We start from the raw sequence: 22,873 nt of genomic DNA on the forward strand, positions 1-22,873 counted from the left end.
TCAGGAAAGGCTTAGAGGGATGGGACTGTTTAGCGTGGAGAAGAGAAGGTTCAGGAGGTATCTTATCAATATACATAAATATCTGGAGAGAGGGTGCAAAGAGGACAGAGCCACGCTCTTTTCAGTGGTGCCCAGTGACAGGACAAGAGGCAATGAGCACAAACTGAAACACAGGAAACACTTTTTCACAGTAAGGGTGATCAAGCACTGGTGCAGGCTGCTCTCAGAGGCTGTGGAGTCCCCTATCCTTGGAGATGTTTAAAAGCTGTCTGGACATGGTCCTCAGCAGCTTGTTCTATGTTACTCCGCTTGAGCAGGAGGTTGGACAAGACAACCCCCAGAGTTCCCTTGCAGCCTCAACCATTCTGTGATATGCAGTTTTTACTGTGTAAGTTGAATGGAAGAACCTCACTGGGCAGGGCAGTATGTCAGCTACAAAAGGATCCCTCCTGGGAAAAAGAGAAGGTAGTGGAGACAGTTTGTTTCTCGAATCTAATTAAAAAAAAATGCAAATAAATTAGGACAACAGTCTGGTGAGGTAAAATTCATCATAAGGTGACCCTGATTGTTCTTGCTTCCGAGGTTCATGAATGTAGCACGTCAGATGAGGTGGGAAGGTATGTCTTACTCTATGTTCCACTAACAAGAAAATAACAACATCTAACGCAAACCTTCCTTTACCATTTAACCGTAACAGCATTATTTGTTTGTACATGCACGGTCAAATGTGTAGTTAAGCTTGCTCCTGTTATGTGCATGTTTTTCATTCATTACATTGAAGACTAAACTGAAGTTTCTTTTAAGTGGTCATCTTAAAAATTATTATAGCCTAATTACCTAATTTACCACCTTGAGAGCTCCTTAAATGCAGAAAAACTGCAGAAACACAAATGATAAGACAGTCTGACTCCATACCTGTTAGCTTGTAAAGATTATTCTAAGCCCATGATATCACTTTACTGTCACACTGATTAAAAAAACCCCTCATCCCAGAATCAAAACATCATCTAATAAAGATGTGTTGCAGGTTCATAGCAATTTTAGATGCTTTCAAAATACATTAGTAACTTTGAACATTAATACTTATATTCTCATATTACTAATGTGACAGTGCAGAACAAGAATACCAGATACACAAAAGAAAATAGTATGTCCAAAGTGTCAATGCTTCAGCTTACTCAAAGTTTGTAGAAATTGATGAATTAAGTAGTTGAACATGACAGTGTTCTGACTGGAAAATTATCCCAAGTTTCTGACTTACTATAAGCTAATCATTAAACGCTCTTGCAGTTTAGATCTTATCACAATGAAACTGAAGTGATTTACAAAGTACTAACCAAGTAAATGAATTAGTTTCCTATTTGTATATTAAAATTAGGGACCAATTAAGAGTGCTCAGCAGCAAACTAAATCTGTTTTCTATGGAACAGCAGCTGCCTTTATCTGTCCTGAAAGCAAAGTTAGGCTAAACAAGTCAAATCAAACCTTTGTACATAAAGCTCTAACTCAAAAGATTCATGCAAAGAAATGACCTCATATCATCATTGCAGGTTTTCAAAACAGAAAGACCCTAGAAGGTAAAATGCATCACACTGAAAACGGCAATGCATTAGAAATAAGCTAACCTTTAGCTCCCCAAACTACCTCATGTGTTAGAACTTTTTTAGGTTGCCATCCTGAAGAACATGACAGCAGTTTACAAGGTCGCTCTGGGTGTATCCTTGTCATTGTAAATGACTGTCAAAACAAATATTGCAACAGCTCTGAAAGTGAGGAAAGGGATAACGAAGTCAGCAATGTGTCTTCAAAAGGTCAGCATTCATGTGGAAGCTATTAAAGACAGCATACACACAACTGAGGGACAGTGTGTGCTGGGCTGTGTATCTCTTCGGCTAAAGCTGGGAGGGGAACACAGTCATGGCCCTCTGTCCACTTCCAGTCCGATGAGAAAATCTGTGCTGTGTCTTGCTGGTGCAGAACTGTTGATACTAGACATGTTGAGTTGCCATACTTCACAACTATTGACAATGATTTAGTACCACTGTGGACTGAAAGTATTTTTAATTGCAAGTACTTCCAATGGACTGGTAGCTATAAGGTTGCGTCAAAGGAGAGTGACAAGAACATACAGAGACATAAACATGACCGACAAATGATAAGGGAGGCAGTGATGAGAACCAAACCTGGTCAGCCACACTAACTCATGAGAGCATGTGAGAGTGTGAGAACGTTTATTCTAGTGAGGTTATCTGATTGGGGACCTTGTCAATTGGGAAACTGAGGGGAAAAAGGGGAAACCAGAAACAAAATACAGAGACACAGACCTGACAAAACAAACAGAGAGACAATGACAAGAAAGAAACGTTGCCACTAATGGATGGGCTATCGAGAAACTACAGGTGCCACTTCCAGGAAGATCAACCTGGACTTTGCAACTGCTAAGACTGTAAACCAGGGGAGACCTAGACTGGGAGGGGTGTGAGAATCAATAGTGCTTTACAAACCCACCAGTGGCTGCAGCAGGACCACAGCTCACAGCCTCTCACCGCGGGGTGGTGGCTGCTGGGGGGAGCAAGCATCTGTATCTTGCCCAATCCTGCTGTGTGTGAGGTGTGCGCGTGTTTTCACTAGCAAACTTTAAGCTGGACTAGCTGGTGAGTAGGGAGGCCTCAGGTCTGGGCTGGGATATCAGATAGGCAGGGGGTCCGTGCTCATATACCCAGGGGGACTTCTGAACGCGGACTGCACGAGGGACAAGCGTGTGAGTGCATGCGTGTTGGCTAGCGAGCATTAAGCTGAACCAGCCGGTGAGTAGGGGACCTGTGAAGCAGGTAAGAGAGCCCAGAATCTGGGCAAGAGTGCTGGGCACACAGAGGGGCTGTGCTCGTACTTGAGGGATCTGCGAACTTGTGTGTGCTTATGAACCTGGAGAGTGCTGTGTGTGCCTGCACTAGTGATCTACGTCTGCCAGCCGAAGAGGAGGAGGGGACTTGGCTGTCTGTGTTTATATGTATGCGAATCCTGTATGTAGGTGCTGTTGAAGGCAGCGTCTTGTCCGTGGCCAGCCGTGCCAGTGTCCGTGTGCCTGTGTGTGTCTCTGTGTCTCTGGCATGCATACGCAGCCTGCTACTGGTTCAACCTGCAAATGGGAAAGTGACAGCCGCATCCCTCAGCCCAGGCAGAGGCCCTGGGACCCTGGGCTGGGCTCCAGTGGTCGGGCAGGAGGGTCCTGGGCTGAAGCGGCTGGAGGAGGCGGCTGTACATCTAACATCACTTAACAGACCTGTGAGCTGAGAGCTGCCAGGCATGGACTCACTACTACTCACATCTAACCTACGGGAGTCTAAAGAAGCATTTGCATGTACTACAACTGGGATCAAAGCGAAGAACAGCCTGCAAAGATGGAGAAATGAAAACACTGCTACTGTGTAACAAGCAGATGGTCTTTGTGCTGGTATGGTGCAGGACAACAAGCCAGGGTAGATAATCCCTCTAGCTTCCACACTGGGAGCTCTTGATTTTAGGGAAAGTAAAGCAGTAATGGTCTCGAGGAAGCAGCAGGCTGGGTGCTGCCCTGGCTCCAGCTCATCACCACAGGTAGCCTGAGGCAGCTGAGGGAGGACATCTGCCCACGCCATCCCAGTATGGACTTAGGAGGGACAGGCACACAGATGCGGCTTGCACTCTGATTCCCATTTGAAGCACTCCCAGTACTGCATACTAAACTACCTCTGAATCTTGCCTTGAGAACAGTGATTAAAAAAAATCACTAAAATATAGTGGAAAGAGCCTATCAGTACTCCAAAGCATGCATGGGGCATATGGTGGGAAGGAAAGCCTGCAGGGTTCTTCTAAAGGCCTCCAACAGCTATGCTATTAGATTAGACTTTTCCACATCTAGGTAATTTAGAGCTGAAGGAACTACACTTAAGAAGTACAAAAGAAAACCACGAATAGAGGTACCAGTGTAAGAGGGACAAACCCGGATTTACAGTAACAAAGCCATGTCATCAACAGTAGGTATTTCTAATGAAAAACAATTGATCATCTTCAACATTTAAAACATAGTAGACTAGCACCAAATGACCCATCTCTGAAGTAAATAGACACTGCACAAATTTAACTTCATACCAGCCAGTAAATAAGAAAACTTCAGAATTTCCAGGCAGCTTTAATTACCTTTGTTTTGTTTCTTCATGCGGATGGTTGTTCTTTTAAATTTCACTGTAATGTCATGGAAAACTGGAGGGAGGAAAAAAAAAAAAAAAGGCATTACAGCTAAATTCTCCCTTCTAGAAAAGCTTTAGCTCAGCACATTTAAGGAGTACCTCTCTTTTTGAGAACTGTGAATGGAAGTTGGTTTTACTCTCCTCTGAGTTCTTTAAAGAGAAGGGTTAAGCTAGGTAAATTTCTGGAACAGATTAGGAATGTTTACACATCTGTGAATACTATCTTATCATTGTATATAAAACCAAGCTTCACTTGAAAAATATGAAGTGTCTGTATGCCTCCAATGATCCTCATTTAGCTCTGAAGTGAGCTCACATGTCACACTTTAACCTTCTTCCTCATACTCAGATCTTTCTAATAATTCAGTTTTTAATCTAAGATTTCCCCATAGGCTTCAGCATTCTTGGATTTTCCATACAGAATATTTACCATTCCAGCCTTCCTGCTTCTCCCTGCTTCAAAAGGAACCCCAAACTCATATCCTCTGGTGGGTGGCTGTTATATACATCTGATTCAGTGGCTCAGTCTCTGCATAGTGGATTCTAGCACTGCAGTCAAGACGGCTCAGAGAAGACCTCTATGTTAAGTAGAATGGAAAGCACGGTCGAAACACCACCAGTTTTTAATCAAATCCCCAATCTGTTAGTGTGAAATAATAATGCTAAAGGAATAGATTCATTGAGGGTAACTGCAGTTTTGTATTTGTAAGCTGAGTTTTACTATACTGAATATTTATCTACACAATGACTTGGTTAAGTATTCATATACTCTGTAAGGTACTATCTTTCAAAATTTTTCTGAAAGATAACTGAATATTTGGTATACTGGTACCATGTCTGACATCAGAGAGGACTTGTATGGTATTAAATTGAAGTAACAAAAAGCTACCATAAAACATCAGACTGACTTCTGCAGCCCACATTCTCCCCAGCTGCTGGGCTTTGTCAGCATACATGGATTGAGTCAACAGGGAATCATCTCTGACATACAAAGTGGAAAAGCACAGAGGAGTTCACTGTAGAGAAGAGATGCCCAGACAGTATGACTTCCTTAACTCAAATTGTGCCAGCAGAGATCTAATCTTGCTACTACCCTCTTCCCCTGCTCCCATTTTTAAAGAGCCTGAAATACTATGCATTAAGTATCCAGATTTTAAACACAGAATCATAGAATAGTTTGGGTGGGAAGGACCTTTCAAGGTTATCTAGTCCAACCCCCCTGCGATAGGCAGGAACATCTTCAACTAGATCAGGTTGCTCAGAGCCACGTCCAACCTGACCCTGAATGTCTACCACCTCTCCGGGCAACCTGGGCCAGGGTTTCACCAATGTACTGGTTTATGTGGAGGGATTTTGGTAGCAGGGGAGGGGCTGCAGAGCCAGCTCCCGTCAGAAGCTGCTCGAAGCTCCCCCAGCTCCAAGCTGGACCCGCCACTGGCCAAGGCCGAGCCCCTCAGTGATGGTGGTAGCGTCTATGGGAGAACAGATTTAAGAGGGGAAACCCGCAGTGAGTCGGGGGAGTGGGACGTGAGAGGAACCCCTCTGCAGACCCCGAGGTCAGGGAAGGAGGAGGAGCGGGGGAGGAGGGGCTGCCCCCGCAGCCCGCAGTGAGGCGGCAGGCTGTCCCCCCCCAGCCCGTGGAGGGGAGCGGGGGAGCGGATGCCCACCTGCAGCCCGGGGAGAGAGGAGCCCACGCCGGAGCAGGGGGATGGATGCCCCCCAAGATGGCCGGGACTCCATGGGAAAGCCCGCGCTGGAGCAGGCTGTGCCTGAAGGACTGCAGCCCGTGGGAAGGGACCCATGGTGGAGCAGGGGACGAGTGCGGAGTCCTCCTCCCCCTGAGGAGGAAGGAGCAGCAGAGACAAGGGGTGAGGAACCGACCCCAACCCCCATTCCCTGTCCCCCTGCGCCACTGGAGGGAGGAGGGAGAGAATTCGGGAGTGGAGTTGAGCTGGGAAGGAGGGAGGGGTGGGGGGAAGGTGTTTCAAGACTTGGGTTTACTTCTCATTATCCTGTTTTGATTTGATTGGTAACAAATTAAATTGATTTTGGTTTTTTTTCCCCAAGTTGAGTCCGTCTTTTGCCTGTGACCATAAGTGGTGAGTGATCCCTCCCTGTCCTTGTCTCGACCCACAAATGTTTCTTTATATTTTCTCCTTCTCATCCTACCGGGGGGGTGGTGAGGAGTGAGCAAGCAGCTTCGTGGTGCCTCGTTGCCAGCTGTGCTTAAACCATGACAACCACCCTCATCATAAAAAACATTATTCCTTATATCTAGTCTGAATCTACCCTCTTTTAGTTTAAAACCATTACCTCTTGTCCTATCACAACAGGCCCCACTAAAAAGTCTGTCCCCATCTTTCATGGCAAAGGCAGGAGACTAGAAGGGAGATAACTCTTTCAATATTTTAACAACAACATCTCATATTATGCAATCTTAATTTTTCTTCATGGAACTTCCTACAACTGTTGATACAAACCTGAGTGAGTGAAAGTAAAGACTAAACCACATATTCATTCCAGGTAATGGTGATTTAGTCTGTCAATCCTTCTGTAAAATATGTACTCTGACATTACTACCGTCTAGCTAAAACAGTCTGGGGCTAGGATTTCATGCAGCATGCTGAAGAAACAAAATAATGCACGAAGAAGAATAATAATACAGTGCATCAGATCAGAAAGGTTTTAGTTAACATCTTTTTGTGCTTTCTAACTAGTTGCAACCAGTTCTTTTTCGTATATGCAGTACTTATTGAAAGTTAAAGAAAGAGTCTAAAAAAGTCATAATACTTACCCGTGTGGTTCTGATACAGCTCTATCAAATGTAAGCAGTGTATTGCTTTATTCTTTGCCTAGGTAATAAAAGCAGAAAACATTTTTTCTTGAATTTTTCCTGCAAAGTATTTGAAATTTACCATTGCTCAGTTAACTAGACACAAAAAAAGCATGAAAGAAAACTTAGGAAAACAGGTTTGCCACATCTAAACCATGTACTTCATGGAAATGAAAATGTTCTCTTTAAAGAACTGCCTTCTCCTAACAGTTTTAATATTTAAAAAGATTTCTCAATATAGTAACAACTCTATCAAACTTTGTGTGTTTTAGCATTGCTACTTTGATAGCTTAGTTGAGCATTACAACACAAACTAGATTAATGTAGATGGACAAGTAACATTTTGAAGTCTAAAGAAGCCTTAATAAGGTCTTTATGCATGTGTACAAGAAAAATTCCTACACACTAACTATATAAGCAGGTTGTATGCTACATAGATATTGGAAACAATTGAGCAAGGGGGGGTAGGTATAGGCCACAGAAGAGGGAGGAGAAAGAAAATAAAGTGTGCATTAACAGAATCTCATTGCAGGGCAACATCATTATTTGTATCAACATGGACAAATTACATACATGGACTTGCTTCTTTGCATAGACTTCAAAAGATACTGATTATTAAAAAAAAAAAAGAAAAAGTTTAGGTATGAATTATTTGTGCTTGTCATCAAGCAACAAATAATTCAATCAACATACTTTCCGTAAAGCATTCATCCTGTCACCTGCTTTCCCCAGTGCAAAACCTGCAAGACAGAAAAGAGTCATTTTATTACTGAGAAATACATGAGGCAGGACCTTCAGAAAGCAAAAGGGAAAAAACCCAGAACTTCACAACCAAGTTTAGTACCTGTTATTTCCACTCCATTGCAAAAATCATACTCAGAAAATGGTCCACAGAAAACCCGAGAAACCATAGAAAGTAACAGTTTAGGAGTTATGAATATCTAACAATTGGATGCCAATTGCTTGTTTTCAAATGAAAACAAATAAGGCTTAAGTTATTTCTTTTGTGTATTTGTCCAAACTTGTTCCAAACAATTGAATAGTGGTGACTGCTTCAGCCAAAAAAATCTAGTCTTCTGCTTAAAAAGAAAGAAGAGAAGGAAGGAAAAAAAATAAAGCTGATGCAGATATGTCAACTATGTCTGTACAAAGAGTAGCTCCAAGACCCTAGAAGCAAAGAAGGAGACTGCGTTTCTATTAGCGAAATAGAGAATATGAAAACCAGGTTTAACAGAATAGTGTATTTGCAAAAAATGCATGCCTGTAGAACAGAGAAAAACAGACTGCTACCTAATTCTCTCTGAACTCTCAGGCCTACTCCTATTTACCAGGTCAATCATGGTAGTGATGAAGAGATTTCACAGCAGTCTTGGAGTATTTGCAGTCAGCTCAGAGAGAGGCATCAACTGACTGAACGGAATGAATAAGAGGATGTGACAACTGTTTTTACAAACTCTGTAGTCCAACAACGTCAAGGTAGATTGAATTCAAATCATTTAACTTCAATCAGCAGATCTAGGTTTTTTGGTCCTTTGATGTTTGTTGTGTCAGCTGGGGCTGACACACAACATAAGCTCCCACATACATCCCATCATCAGAGATATCTATTCAGCTCATACTAAAAGGAGACTATTTATATCCAAAAAGTAGATGCTCTGCATATATATTGAAAGCAGGGTTTTTACTAGAGTCATATAGCAATGCAAATGCAATTTCCTGTACTGTCACTAATACAATACATGCTATATTCCTGCCTCCTGATAGAGGTAGGAATTCTCTATTATTTGGATTATATTATTTGGATTGTTTACTTCACAGCTATTCATTCTCTAATTTTTTAGCTGATTCTTCTTTTAATTCTGCACAGCTGTCTTATCTCTAAGTCCATTTGAGGTCTAACAGGAATTTTAATTTACACTGGTTTGTATGCACAAGAGAATGCATGAAAACTATCTCCTTATGGAGAAAAACTTAGCACATTCAAGAGTACTTCTTAAATAAAACTTATCCTGCAACAAAAAAAGTCTTTAACTCCTGGTATTTGAAAACTGAGTGAAAGATAAACACTATTTCCTCAATAACGGAACTGGAAACATGCAAGAAGCTCATTGCTGTACAGGGTGGCTGCATAGTTCCTTTATGCTGGGATACAGAGTTAGTTAATCCAAGTTAGATGCTGCACTGAGATGGTTTGATTGCTTCTAGAGATAGGTTGGTCATCACTACCCTGTAATTGTGCTTAGAGTTCCGTTACAAGGAAATCAGAACTGAATGGAATGCCTCTGACCAGTATTCTTTCTCCAGTCTCTGCTGAGAAAGAAAAGGAAAAAGGTCTCTTTTCACAGCTCGTATTGTAAGAGCCTTCATGATCTTACGTTAGTTTTATTTGTCCTATTTACTTTATGCCACAGACAGCATTTCTATGGTTAAACTTCAAATTGTTTGCTGAAGAGAACATTATAAAGAGTCATAATGGAGAAAGCCTATAAATGGGTCGAGCCACAGATCACTGAAGTTACTATGAGACCAGACTCAAAGGGCCCCCGAGTATTCTATTTTTCCCTAAAAGTGTAAATATAGTATTTGTAGGAAGCCCATAAAGTGGATTTTTTTTTTACGATTAACTTCAATAAAATAAGAAAGCTTCCAGAGGCTGAATTAGAAGGAAATTCAGGGTCTTCTGATTTGACAGATTCATAAAGAATTTCTGAATCAAGATGCTTGCTGAGACTACCAGTAAACAAGCCCTTTTTAACTAAAAGCAGTAATACTACCAATGGACTACCCTGAGACTTACAGAGAAGAAAAAAAAATCAGCCAGATTTATACTAATTCTACCTAGAAATACTAACACTAGCTAGACGATAACCCAGGAAAACACACAACCAGTCATGCTGCCCTTTGCTGCAAAGTGGTCACTGCTGTTAGAGCAACTGAAAATAAAACCCCAAGAACGCCAACAACATGAAAGTGATTTTCAAAACCAGAAAGACAAATCCACATCTACTGACTCCTACTTCCTTATGACTCTATCTGCTCTACTAACCATGGAGGCCCAGATTCATTTTAGTCCATCACAGGCACCTCTGTGAAGAGCAAACTCAGCTGAGTTTTATTCCACCAGCAGCACAAGGGGATGAACAGTTCCTGGGGCATGTCAGCCCACCTGCAATTCCAGGCACCTTTTGCAAGTGCCTGATGCTTTTCTTTGTCTTGAGAGTAAACAGCTACACTCTGCAGCTAGGTGTCTAAAGCTAGGTGAAACAAATGCAGATATATGTGGCTGAATACTTTCAGGCTTTGGGTTTTTTTAAACATAAACAGTATCTACAATAAAAAGAAACAGTGCATACAGGAAAGCATAGATCATCCCTTCTGGTAGGATCTACCACTGGTTAGTTCTTATCACTCTAGAATTAAATAAAAAATGTTTTTACTCCTGGATAACATATGCTCCAAACCTAATCACATGTTACTACTTTTCCCAATTTCTTTTTTTATATGAAACAAAGTGTCCAAACAAATACATACATAATTTGATTATAAAGCTTACTTTTAAACTCAAAATTCTTACAAGTATTTCAATATTGCCCAGTGGAAAAAAGGGTAAATTTTCTTTCTTTTTTTTTTAAGTATAAAAAGTCCCTTTAAATCACCATGCCCCTTGGAGACCTGTTAAAAACAATGATTAATTTGGCATCTTTTACATATAGTAAATGAACATACCTGCAGCCCCTTTACCATTTCCAACAGCCACTAAGGCACGTATTGATTTTTTTCTGCCTTCCTTTGCATTCATACTAAACACATTTTTCACCTGGAGAAAAAAAACCACAAAGCATCTTGTTATGGCACAGTACAACTGGGTTTTTTTGGGGGTTGGTTTTTTTTAAAGAGCGTCAGTTTACCAAAAAGGAATGAGAGGTCTGTGATGAAACCTTACAACATATACTCTTTGTTAATGGGTATCATTTGCAGTGGTACACTGGCTTCAAGGCATTAAATACACAAAGGCTGCTAAAAATCTATACTCAGACACAGAAGAAGTTACCTCAGTAGAGTTTCATAAAATATCCCTTCTGTTGTGTTTAGCTGCACAACAGATAATGCTCTAATGATGCTACCTTCATGTGCATTTTCAATCGTGATGAAAAAACATGGAAAAAAATTGAAAGTGACATTAATATCTCACTGCCCCCCTCACATTTTAACATATTTTAGAAGCACTTTTAGGAATTGCTGAAGGCATGTTGTCGCTTTACATGGGTTAAAACTTACGATTTAAATCTACTTGCAGACTGCAGAAGGCAGTCTCATTACTGAGATGACAGCTGCTAAAAAGATGACTTCATTTAAGAGAGAGGAATAAAAAAAAATGCAATTTCATTCCTGGAACTATAAATGTTTACAGAAACTCTTCAAGAAATTCAAGCAGAGCAGCAAGAAAGCTATTTAGTTTGGAGTGGAAGGACACAACAACAACTGGGGAGACAGGTGGACTTATGGTTAGCATTCTGGAAATATAAATTTGCTTCTGCCTCTGCTACAGACTCCTCTATGTGACTATAGGCAAGTCACTGCTTTATAGCCTCCCACCTTAAATGGTCTAATATATAATCTGAGATCCTTTGTCCATCCTTCGTCCAAAAATATATGTTTATTTAAATATAGACATATATTTTTATATCTAGTTTATATACTGTATATAATACATAAGCTATATATAAAGCATAAAAATATAATACAATATATAGTATATATACACATATAAAAGAACATAATGGATATTTCTTGACTGTGTTAATATCTGTGTCTCAGAATCACCAGTCAAAAGATACAATTTAATTCATGATTCATCGCTCCCCTTCCTCCCAAATGCATCAGGGTCTACTTTCTTGAAGCCTCAATATTATTTCCGTAAATTATAACAACAGTTAAATTAAACACACATTGTTAATACATGAATTAAGCAGTGCTCCCCCCTTTTCTTCCCTACATGTAATTCTGCAGTTAGGTAGTCTGGTTGTAGTATTATACATCTAAAAGTAGATAATTATAAAATACTTGCTCATGGCTTAAACATTCTTACTGAAATTCACACACCAAAAAAAAAAAAAAAAAGAAAGCAAACCCCTGAAAATTCTACTGACATCACTAGGTACAGATTAGGAATGAGTGCTTCTGAAAAATTCCACCTCGCTTTCACTAAAATAAAGATGCTGTTAAATTCAAGATACACATATATTCTAGAGAGCACTTTGAAGAAATATCGGCTTTGCTAATTGCTTATTCCGAGCTATTTTTCTTCCTGCAATCTTACTGCTTACAAGAACAAGCTAAAAAACCAAGCCCCCTAAGATGAAAGTGCCTATGGAAATAGGCTATTTACAGAAAATGCAAAATAATGATGAAAGAGAGTGAAGTAGAGTGATCTCCCCAGGAGCATCAAGAGCATACTATTCTTGCTTTACACATACTTTTGTCTTTCATTGCGAATCTGAATAATTATTTGTACAAAAAAAGAAAAAGTTGGCATGTGTGTTGTCAAAAACAAAGGATGTGATGTTTGCAGAAATCTACTCAAGAATTATTCTTCTCCCTTTCCAGAAGGTGGCAATAAAGACACATGCAATGAGCTTCTCCAGAAGCCTTCCGAAAACTGCACTTGTCAGCTGTTTCTGAGCAGCTCTGAAGGAAAATGTGTTCAGTCACCCATCACAATCAGTGCTACTGCATCTCTCCTGAAACGCTGTGAAGGCCCTTTCAAGCTTGATAATGTACACAGGCAGCCATGCCTGCTGGAACAACAGTGTCCTTACATTCTCCCCACCACAGCCCCGTGCCTCCTGACGTCAAAGCAAGCAGTGTTCTTCTGGAGCGTGCTCACTACGCTTCCCGTCCCCCTTGGAAATAAAGCATGCAGCTGAAAGCCTACCACTAAACTGCACTGGAATGAATAAATACAGAATGAACAACATGCCACTTTTAAAACAGCACGACCTCTGAAAAGCGACTGAAACTAAGACACAATTACCCCCATTTACTAGATTGCCACTCAAGCCAGATTTAAAGCCAATTTTTAAAATTTGAGAACAGACGCATGCTCAAACTTAACCACAGCGTACCTCAAATTGACTGTCTCCCTGTATCCACTGTCCAGTGGTGATAATGCAAATTCAACTTTAAGAGCTGAGGGAAGAACCACACCTCTCAAATACAAAATGAAACCACCTCAAACATTTATTAAGAGGAGAAATGGCAAGCAACAGTTTCAAAGGCAGAACTGAAAGTGTGGACATAGGCTACGGTCAGAGACAGGCTGCTAAAGGTTACTGTGATTTCAAGTACTCATCAGCTGTTGCACTCTGTTAGAAAAAGGTGAACACCCAACGCACACTTCCCTAGAGGTTTTGCTCTTGTAAAAGCAGAATGAATGACAGGCCAAACTGACTGCCCTTGGCCAGTCCTCCTTTCTAGAAATCATATTCTAGACATGATTTTTAGGAACCTGCCACCTCTAGGCCACACTGCTATTCTTTTGTTGCTGTTACGCAGAGGAGAGTGTCTGCACAGGCTGATCCCCCCGTGGCATACGGACCTCTGGTCCCAATACTTCTCTAAGGTACAGGGTGAGACGAGATAAAATGAGAGCAGGGTGCAGTGCTGAAAGAAAAGCACTTCCATGCAAGTGAGCCTAGAGGGGCTCAGGGACATAGCTAAAAGGCTTGGGAAGCCAGTTACCCCAAAGAATTGAGTAATAAACTTGTAAACAAAAATCAAGCCCATGTTAGCTAGATCATGTCCATATCAGCCTTCTCTTCTCTGTGAAAAGCACCAAGGGCAGAGCAGATTTGTACCACAGTGACAGAACATCTCCCAGTTGTAACTTAAACCTACCGTACCTGAAAATCAGAAATTGCACAAGCTAGCTGGAGGGCAGAACTAGTATTGCTGACAGATGACAAGGGTGTCATACGGTTTCCCTAAAAGTGTGCAAATGGTGGGCAGTGGCAAGGGCAGTGCTTCAGGAGAAGGCACATTAGTCTGTCTTCTGCTATGATTACTAAGATGCAACCCTCTCAAGGAACAGCTACCTAGTGGATTTATCAGTCCATACTGATGTTTAACGTAAGTGTTAGGGAGAGACGAATTCAGTAGCCCAATGGAGGCGAGGCTGCCATAGTGCCATGCTCCCAGGTCCAACAAGTAGGAAGGTGTTAAGGGATGTCAGGAGCGGACACCACCTCCCGCAGCTCCAGGCCTGGGACTTTGTCCTGCCTGGCCACTGGAGCCCACTCCAGCAGGTTCAAAAAGTAGCAAAGCTGAGTATATATCCCAGAGATGCACATGCAGGACACTGACATGTCCGGTTACTGTCTGTCACAGACAAGGCACTGCCTGAAACAGCACCTACATATAGGACTTGCATAAAACCTAAGCAGAGACAGCCATGACCCTTCCTCCTCTTCAGCAGGTAGAGACTGAAGTTCACTAGTGCAGGCACATACACACCATTCTCTCGATTCACGAGCACATGGACATTTGCAGATCCCCCGAGAGCCAGCATGGCCCCTCTATATCCATCTGATACCACTGCCCAGGCCCTCTTACCCACTTCACAGACATTCTACTTGCCGGCTGGTCCAGCTTGGTCCTCACCAGCAAACACGCAGTGCTCACACACTCGTCACACAGGCACTCTGCATTCGCAGGTCCCCCTGAATACAAGCAACCGGTCCTCTGCTTGCCTGATGCCGTGCCTGGACCTCAGGCTTCCTACTCACCGGCTAGTAGAGCTTGAAGTTTGGTAGTAGATTGCATCCGCCCTGCTCCCCCAAAAAAACCCCTAACAAACATCAGGTTTGGGGAAGACACAGACCCTCACCTCCCTGCTCCCTCCACAGCAGCTGGCACCAGGCAGACGGGCTGTGACCTGCCGTCCTGCCCCAGGCACCAGCGCTGAGCCCCTGACTTGCTTCACTCACCCTGGTCCCCCCCAGTAGCTGATTTTCAGGACACACACCGTTCCTGCACCAGTGGCTGGTGGCAAAGACCCTCACCTCCTTGAGCAGCTTGCACTGAGGCCCCATTCGCTCCAGCTGCCGACAACACAAGTCGGGATGCCCACACCCCCAGCCTGACTGCAGTTGCTGGGACCAGTTTCGCTCCCACTGGTCCCATCATGTACCCGGCACTCCAGGCTCAAATTCCGTAGGACCTTCCCTCGATCCAGAGAGCTATGGCCCCTCCAAATACCGATGCTAGGACCCTCACTTGTTCTAGTAGCTGACACCACAGGCCACGGGGCACCTGCACCCCCCGTCCAACTCCAGTTGCTGGCCCAGTGTCCACTCACGCCAGACCCCCCAAGAAGAAGTCCTTGCACTTAGTCCCTGCAGACCTCTCACACACATGCGGCAGAGTGAGATTAGACAGAGAGATAATTATGAAAGGATTTAATTAGAAGATAGACTGTGGTGATCAGGCGCAGGGCTCAGACAAGCATACTAACTGGCCCCATCTTAAACGCAGCCAGCCCCTGTTACTCTCCTCCTTTCTGCCTCTTCTTCCTCTGTTCCTCCCCAACCCCCTCACCTGCACATTCCATCACCAGTTTGCACAGTTCCAATGACACCACTCCACCATCCCAGACCCTGAGCTTTGCGTCCTTATCAGCTGCGAAGTACTGCTTTGCCTGCAGCTTTTTGATAGCCCAACAATGAATGCCACTGACAAGGTTTGTTTCTTTTCTTTGCCTGCATTATGCCTGTCTGTCAGGTTTGTGTCTCTGTATATTTTTCTTACAGCTTCCCCCTTTTTCTCAGTATCCCACTGGACCTCTATCAGGTAATCTTAATTAAATAAATATCCTCACATTTCTTCACAAACCCTTAGCAACTAGCGTGGCTGACCTGGTTTGATTCTCATTACTGCGTGCCTTACAGTTTGTCAGTCAGGTTTACATCTCTGTATGTTCTCTTTTATGGCTTCTTCCTTATTATCCCTGTTTTACATTGAAAAGGTCCTTAACCATGCACCCTTAAAGAAGGAGATGCTCTCTCCATCCATGTACCCTTACAGAAAGATGGGAATGCAATCCCAGTGGGTACAGACATAAACACACCTATACAACACATATATGCATATATACACAGCAAGCCCTGCAGATCAACACAAACAGAAATGAACAGCACTCACACAAACACAAACAGCACTAATAACCTCATCCTGTTCCTCTCTCTGGCTGATCAGGATGAAGGTTCATTAGTGGGAAATATATATACTCCAGTTGCTGGCACTTAGACCCCCATACACACATGTGCACACAGCAAACAAGAGTCCCTAGCCCAAGAAAATAGTTAGAAATTGAGTTTAATAAGAAGTCAGGACACACTGCACTGATCAGACACAGGTCATGCCAAGACAAGCATACTGACCAGCCCTGCTTACATGAGAGCCACCCTTTCTATCCCCTTATCCCTCTGTTTTCCCCACACTTGTTCCTCCCCCAAATCACCTAGATCCCTCCCTTACTCTCCCTTTGGTTCCTGCCCTAGACCTCCTGTAAGTCTTGTGTAATAGTGAAATGCTCTTCCCTTGCATTCTATAATGTGTCCCCAAACCCCTGGCAGTAACCCCCCTCAGTCTGTGGGGTGCTCTGGAGAGCCTCATCTTGATAGATGTCAACCCTGGACCACAGGGCTGAAGCTACTCCTGTATAGCCCCGGGAGGAGCCAAACAGGGCATCTGTTTCTCTGAGTCTGTAATTTTGGTTCCCTTGCCTGCCTCTGTGCTCCTCTGGTCTGTGCAGATGAGCCACGGATGCTGTTAGGGCTCTCCTGTGATGGTCCTGGGAGGAGTGCCGGCAGGGTGCTATGTGGGTTCCTCTACCTGCTATTGCCTCTGTGCTCCTTTGTGTGTGGGCAGACAGACCTTTTATCACATAAACTAACAGCCAATACTGTCTCCATTTTGGTCATCGGTAGAATAAATCAAGTACTCCTCTCTCGAAGAATCTGATTCTGTAGCTATGACCTCTGAGAAGCAGGAAGATTAGAACCAGCCGTCCTGTTCACGGCGCATCCATCCCCCAAGGACACCGTAAGTGGAGAAGCTGCAGGATAGAAAATAATCTGGACTCCACCCCTCACTCAGCAAAACAAATCAAAGTTTTTGACCAGATAATTGAAGTGTTTTTCATATAGGCTGACTGATCACAGCTCTGGGACAAACCCCAAGTGCAGTTCTCCTCCAAATTAGTAATGAGCCCAATCTGCAGAGAAACTACTGACTAAACTGTGTTTAGTGCTGATAGTTTTCCCCTGTCACATGTGTGAAAAACTCTCTTTTATAACTCACTAGGAAAAATAACCTAGCTCAAATGCCCTACTGACACTGCACGTGTCTAAATGTGGCTTCATACTACAGCTTACATCTGAGTACAGAACCTTTGGATTAACCGCACAATAATGCATGCTCAAAGCCACACTATATCTGAAATGGCTTTGTTTCCTTTTCAAAGGATGATCCATAATCATGCAGAATTATAATTCACTTAGAAGCTTCTGAATGTTCCAAATGCCAATTATTTCACCCATGCAGGCTGACAGGTAAAAGAGATAAAAAGATTTAATTATTTAATCAACAGAACCAGTTGAAGGTAGCATCCCTAAACTCTACTTCAAAGACAGGCCAAAACTCTTGAGAACTCCAAGAATATCAGAAATAAATTCTAGTGCACAGCTCTGACTGCTCATTCTTTCCTGTGACAAGTTGCTTCAGGTGCTATCTTAAAAACTGTCTGAAATTTTCATTGTCAGTCTAAAGACACTGTCAGTATCACCCAGGGAACAGAAAACTTCCCTGTAGTTCTAAAAGCAAAATCTAGAGCTCCAATACCCCTAAAAGTACTTCTGAGCCAACATCTCATTTGAAGTCAATTATTACTCAGAGAGTATCCTGTATACCATATAATTTTTCAGTCAAGAATGTCAAACAATGGATCTCAGACACTGTAATTTCATGCAGCATTTCCTTTTCACATGCCTGTTTTATTGCGCTCTTTGCAAAAACAACAGCTAGAAAACAATTTCCAGTGACTTATAAAAAGAAATGAAGGTTTTAGACTGGATATTAAGGAATATTCTTTTTGTCACAAGTAGCGAGTCTACCAAGATTATTTCTGTGGTCTTAAAACAAACAGGTACTCCTGCGTTTTTTGCTACTTTGTTGAAAGCTGAAACTATGGCCTTATATTCTATTAACAACTCCCTGCTGCACTGAGACAATTTGTTTTTTAGTGGATGCAGAACAAATGACTATAGAGTGATACAGTTATAACTCTCTTCTGTGTTCATATTCCCTACAGTTGCATGCACTTTTGCGACAATACATTTAGAAATACTTAAGACAAGGTCCTTCATAACATTTTGACGCAACAAATCTTTGTTTTTCTGACTTTACCCCTGCTTTCCACATGCCAACATAAAGCTACTGTTCTTAAGGCAAGTCAATTCTCCAGGGCTTGGTAAAGAAAGCCTAGTGGTTCCTAGCGTCACCATCCCTGAAGAGTCCCAGAACAGAATGAGAGTCCCCACTCAACCAATCTTCTCTACTGCCCCACTGATATTTGCCATGGGCTGGATTCAGATGATTAAATAAGTACAGGTGACATTCAACTGCAAGAACACAAACTTCTGCTAATCTCTGCCAGCTAGGAATAGTGACTCTTCACTCTACTCCTGCTCAGATTTTGGCTAACACCCCGCTCCTGCTAAGGCCTGATATATGCTGGCAGCAGCTCCGTCAGGTTGAAGTGAGAGCAACGTGTAGGCAGGTCACGGTGGCCAGGAAGGGCTAAAGGTCCTTATGCAGCCGCTGCCACCTGCAGCTTACTGTCCCCTGCAGCCATCTCGCTTGCATACTGATTGTCTGGCAGTTTGTTCAGAAACCCCTAACTCATGGCACTGGTAGACACCAAACTCCCAAGTTGGAAGGTATAAATATTTCAGCTTACCTGAAAAGATTTTGAAGTGGATCCGACAGCAGTCGGACTACTGAAGCATTCATGCTGCCCAGTGTGACACAGGGGATGCCCGCACCGTGACAGAGGAGGAAGGATGAGCACTCTTACTGTTGGCTTGGCAACTATTTTGCTCACAGATGCAAGTTACAAGTTTCAAGTTATGAGTCATGAATTAAAGAACTTTTGAGTTAGAAACCTCATGAATTAAGTGATGAACTAGTGAATTCACATGTTAGATTAGTCAGTACAAAGGGGACTGAGTGCTTGTTTGGTGTGTTTGCTTGTTCTCCTTCCTAGTAAGCTCATAAAATAAAGTTTAACATACAGAGTATGTTGCCCCATAAATTTGAGTGATCCAAATGGACCATGACAAGCACACCTAACACTACTTTGCACATGGGCAGCAACCCGCACCAGATGCGGGTTGTGCAGACCCTGAGGAGAAAACTGCTTTTTTTCCCCCGATTGCTCTCTTCAGTCTTGCTGCTCAAAAGTGCCATACAAGAGCTGAGGTAAATGCTGCATCAAAACAGGTCTCAATCAAAACAAGCATGCTTGAATCCAGCTGAATGTCTGAAGAAAACAGAGGAAGAATAAGCAAATGACCAAACTCACTTGACTAAAAGCCAGCTTTAAGAAATTACAGGTTTTGCATGAAGTCTTGGCACTTCAGGACTCAGATATGAACTGCCAATGCTATGATACAACTCTGTGAAGCATACCCAATCTCAGGTCAATTCAACTAAGAATAAAGTCTGTAAAGAATACTCCTGGAGGTAACATGGAAAAAAAGAGAGAGAAGATTTAGGCGACAGCCTAGAATCTGGCTTCATTTACTGTATTTCTTCCCAAAGGCTTTCTGTAGAGTTCATCACTAACTTGATTCTGGAAAAATATCATCTGTATGCTTTTCAGAATATGCACTCAATTATCCACTCAATGCAATTTACTTTGACTGACTCTATCTAAGGAAGAACCAGTTAGTTATTTTTACTCTGCAAGTGTTAAAAAAGATCTTTTTTGTCCTCTCTCTTTCCCCTCCTTCCCACACTCTTAGAAAGTAAGACCAAACAAACAAAACCCACACAAACGCCCAAAAGAAAAAGGTCCACATACAGTTTTACCTACAACATAAGAAAGAATAAGAGGTAACCCTAAACTAAAATAGCTACAAAACTATTTTGTATTTTAAGGACCAAAAAAGATAATACCAACATCCCAGTACCCAGCTCATGACATAAGCAGCTCTGTATATGAACAAAAGCACCAGTGTACTTATACCTGCAGAAAGCAGCTTTTGCTTTAAGGATAGTATCAGTGTCTTTATGTTGCTGCTTTTTGTACCATTTCTCTGCACAAATTGAGCATATTGCCTGACCTGAACTTCTTTAGCAAGTCTATACCTTTCTGTAATTTAACACTTAAACACACGTCAACATTTTTTTTGTTTAAAAATGACAGTACCATATCCTAACCATCTGGCTAAAAAAGGGAACTGGAATGGTTGCACTGACCCAGTTACAGTGGGGCCATGCTTGCACAAAATTCTTCAAGTAAAGTTGTCTTTATTAGAAACAGGTAACAAAAATAAAAAAGCATGAACATAACAGTAAGTGATCAAAAGGCACAGTTTTCACAACTTGCAACAAGCAACTTCAGTATTGGACAAAAAAACTGAGATCTGTCTTTTGCAAAGGGCATTATTTGTAACTTTATATTCTCCCTTAGAAAGGTCCCCTTTGTGAAAGATTCAAAGGGCCACTAACCTCATGTTATGTACTTTCAGGCCTTACCAATTACTAGGTCTCACTTTCTAATTTTGATTGCACTACAAGGCAAATACTATCATAACAAAGGATATCATGTAGACTACTTTTTTTACTACGTTACCATGTTGATTCTGGACAAAAATAGAAGAAAAATTAATCTCGGGATAGATGATACACGAAATGAAACCTTCCAGTTAAAATAAGAATTGGCATATGTCAGCTACAGCTGTAAATTTTAATTACCACTATTATTACATTATGTTAAACAACAATAAATACTACCACCAGGTCTATTCACAGAAATTCTTCTTATGTGAAATACATGAGCAAAACAGGAAACGTGCCTTCAGGTTGGCAGGGAAAGAAACAGGTAACCCAAGTCACCTACTCTAACACAATAGTCTATAGGAAAGCCAGAAACAAAACCGTTATGCAGTCCCTGGGGCTATCCCTTAACACTCACTCGAGTTAGCTTTTTCTCTATGACAACTTTAGCTCAAGTTTACATGAAAATCTGACCTTGTCTGTACTCTATTCTACAAGCAGGGAAAAATCAAGTTAGCTGTTCTGTTTCTACATTATAAGAAAAACACTTTAATAAGCAATTTCTCTCTTTTAGCAAGAGAGCACAGCCTTTCTAGTGCCATAATCACAACAGAGAGGGGCTTTCGTATCTTTGTTCATAAGACAGTCCTTTAAAAATGGCTTTCAATTTCTTGCTGCAAAGTACAATTTCCCAGCAAACATTATTTTAATCTCCTGTACTGTTGTGAAGAAAAAAAGATAATGGAAAAGACATACAGAAATAGCAACACGTATGCCATCTATTTAAAATAAGAATGCTAAAAAGATCTGTTTATTTCAAAACTCATACTTGTCATCAGAAAATTACAGGACTCAATTATCTTGGGCTCACTGCTGGCTTTGAATATAGAAGCTTTTGCCGCTGCTGCTATTTTTCTGAAAAAACACTGCTCTTTCTCAGTTCGCATCTGTGGCAATCTCATATCACAGCCTGCTTCTAAAAGCTTTTTTATTATTCAGATATAATAAAGCACTGAAACAGATTTCTATAGCACATAGAAGCACTGCATAGCAACTTATGTTGTTGTTTAATCTAATGAATTTGACTGTAAATAATTATGCCAGCAAAGAATGGCCAATTTTAGTAAATACCTACTGTAGTATCCACACTGACAGTCAGTTGTGACACGTCAGAGTAACAAAACAGCCACTTTTCTGCAGTGTGCCCTTTCAATTAACTGAAAGCACTGCCAACTGCAGGGCTCATTAAGAAAAATCACTTCTTCTATGAGCGGTGCTCATGCAACTCAACTGTTACAAGTTGCGTTCCAACACAGACACAGATAAAGGTTAAGTGGTCCAAATGGTCTCTGCTATATCAGAGCCAGAGCCCAGAGTGCCCAGTCCACTCCAAAAACTTATTTACTTAAAGGAGCTTCAACAAATTGTGTGGGTTTTCCAAAACCCACCACAACAATCTACTGCATGTACAGCTACTCCCGATCCAAGAGAAATCAACAAAAATAGAGAAGGCTTTTCTGATTCTTCAGCACCTCAAATGAAACCACACACGTGTGCGGTTTGTGGTTTTAAACCTGAGAATAAAAGATTAATTTTGCGTGTTAAAATAGGAATGCATAAAAAGTGTACAGTGCAATTCAGGACATCTCATTAATGCTCAAGTAGATGTTAATTTTTGTTCCATTTATCATTCTCAGTATAATCCCTAAAATACTATTAAATGGGAATTTGGTACGTAAACAGATCAGATGATCCACTTACATATGATCAGATGATCACCAGCTTTTTTTCCAATAATACCATCCTTTAAAAGCTGTTTTTGGAAAGTCCAGACATATGCACACCAGGATATGCAAGAAGGTATAAAAACATGCAACCCATTTATTATTGCAACAAACCACCTGTGACATTAAGTGCAAGTTTGCTACTCATTTTATTTTCTATCATTTCTAAGCAAATCTGACAAGGATAT

The 22,873-nt window shown here is 41.7% G+C and overlaps 1 protein-coding gene across 3 annotated transcripts in view; it reads right to left on the reverse strand.

The window, feature by feature from the left end:
- Positions 1-22,873, reverse strand: part of MRPS5 (mitochondrial ribosomal protein S5) — a 62,237-nt gene that overhangs the window by 8,971 nt on the left and 30,393 nt on the right. For all 3 annotated transcript variants that reach the window (XM_069805216.1, XM_069805217.1, XM_069805218.1), the window contains exons 6-9: positions 10,789-10,879; positions 7,756-7,802; positions 7,024-7,081; positions 4,180-4,242 (exon numbers count right to left, since the gene is read on the reverse strand). In XM_069805216.1, coding sequence (XP_069661317.1) covers positions 4,180-4,242; positions 7,024-7,081; positions 7,756-7,802; positions 10,789-10,879 — 259 coding nt within the window. The remainder of the gene's footprint in view (positions 1-4,179; positions 4,243-7,023; positions 7,082-7,755; positions 7,803-10,788; positions 10,880-22,873) is intronic.

This window comes from Haliaeetus albicilla, chromosome 17, assembly GCF_947461875.1.
Source record: "Haliaeetus albicilla chromosome 17, bHalAlb1.1, whole genome shotgun sequence".
NCBI lineage: Eukaryota > Metazoa > Chordata > Aves > Accipitriformes > Accipitridae > Haliaeetus > Haliaeetus albicilla.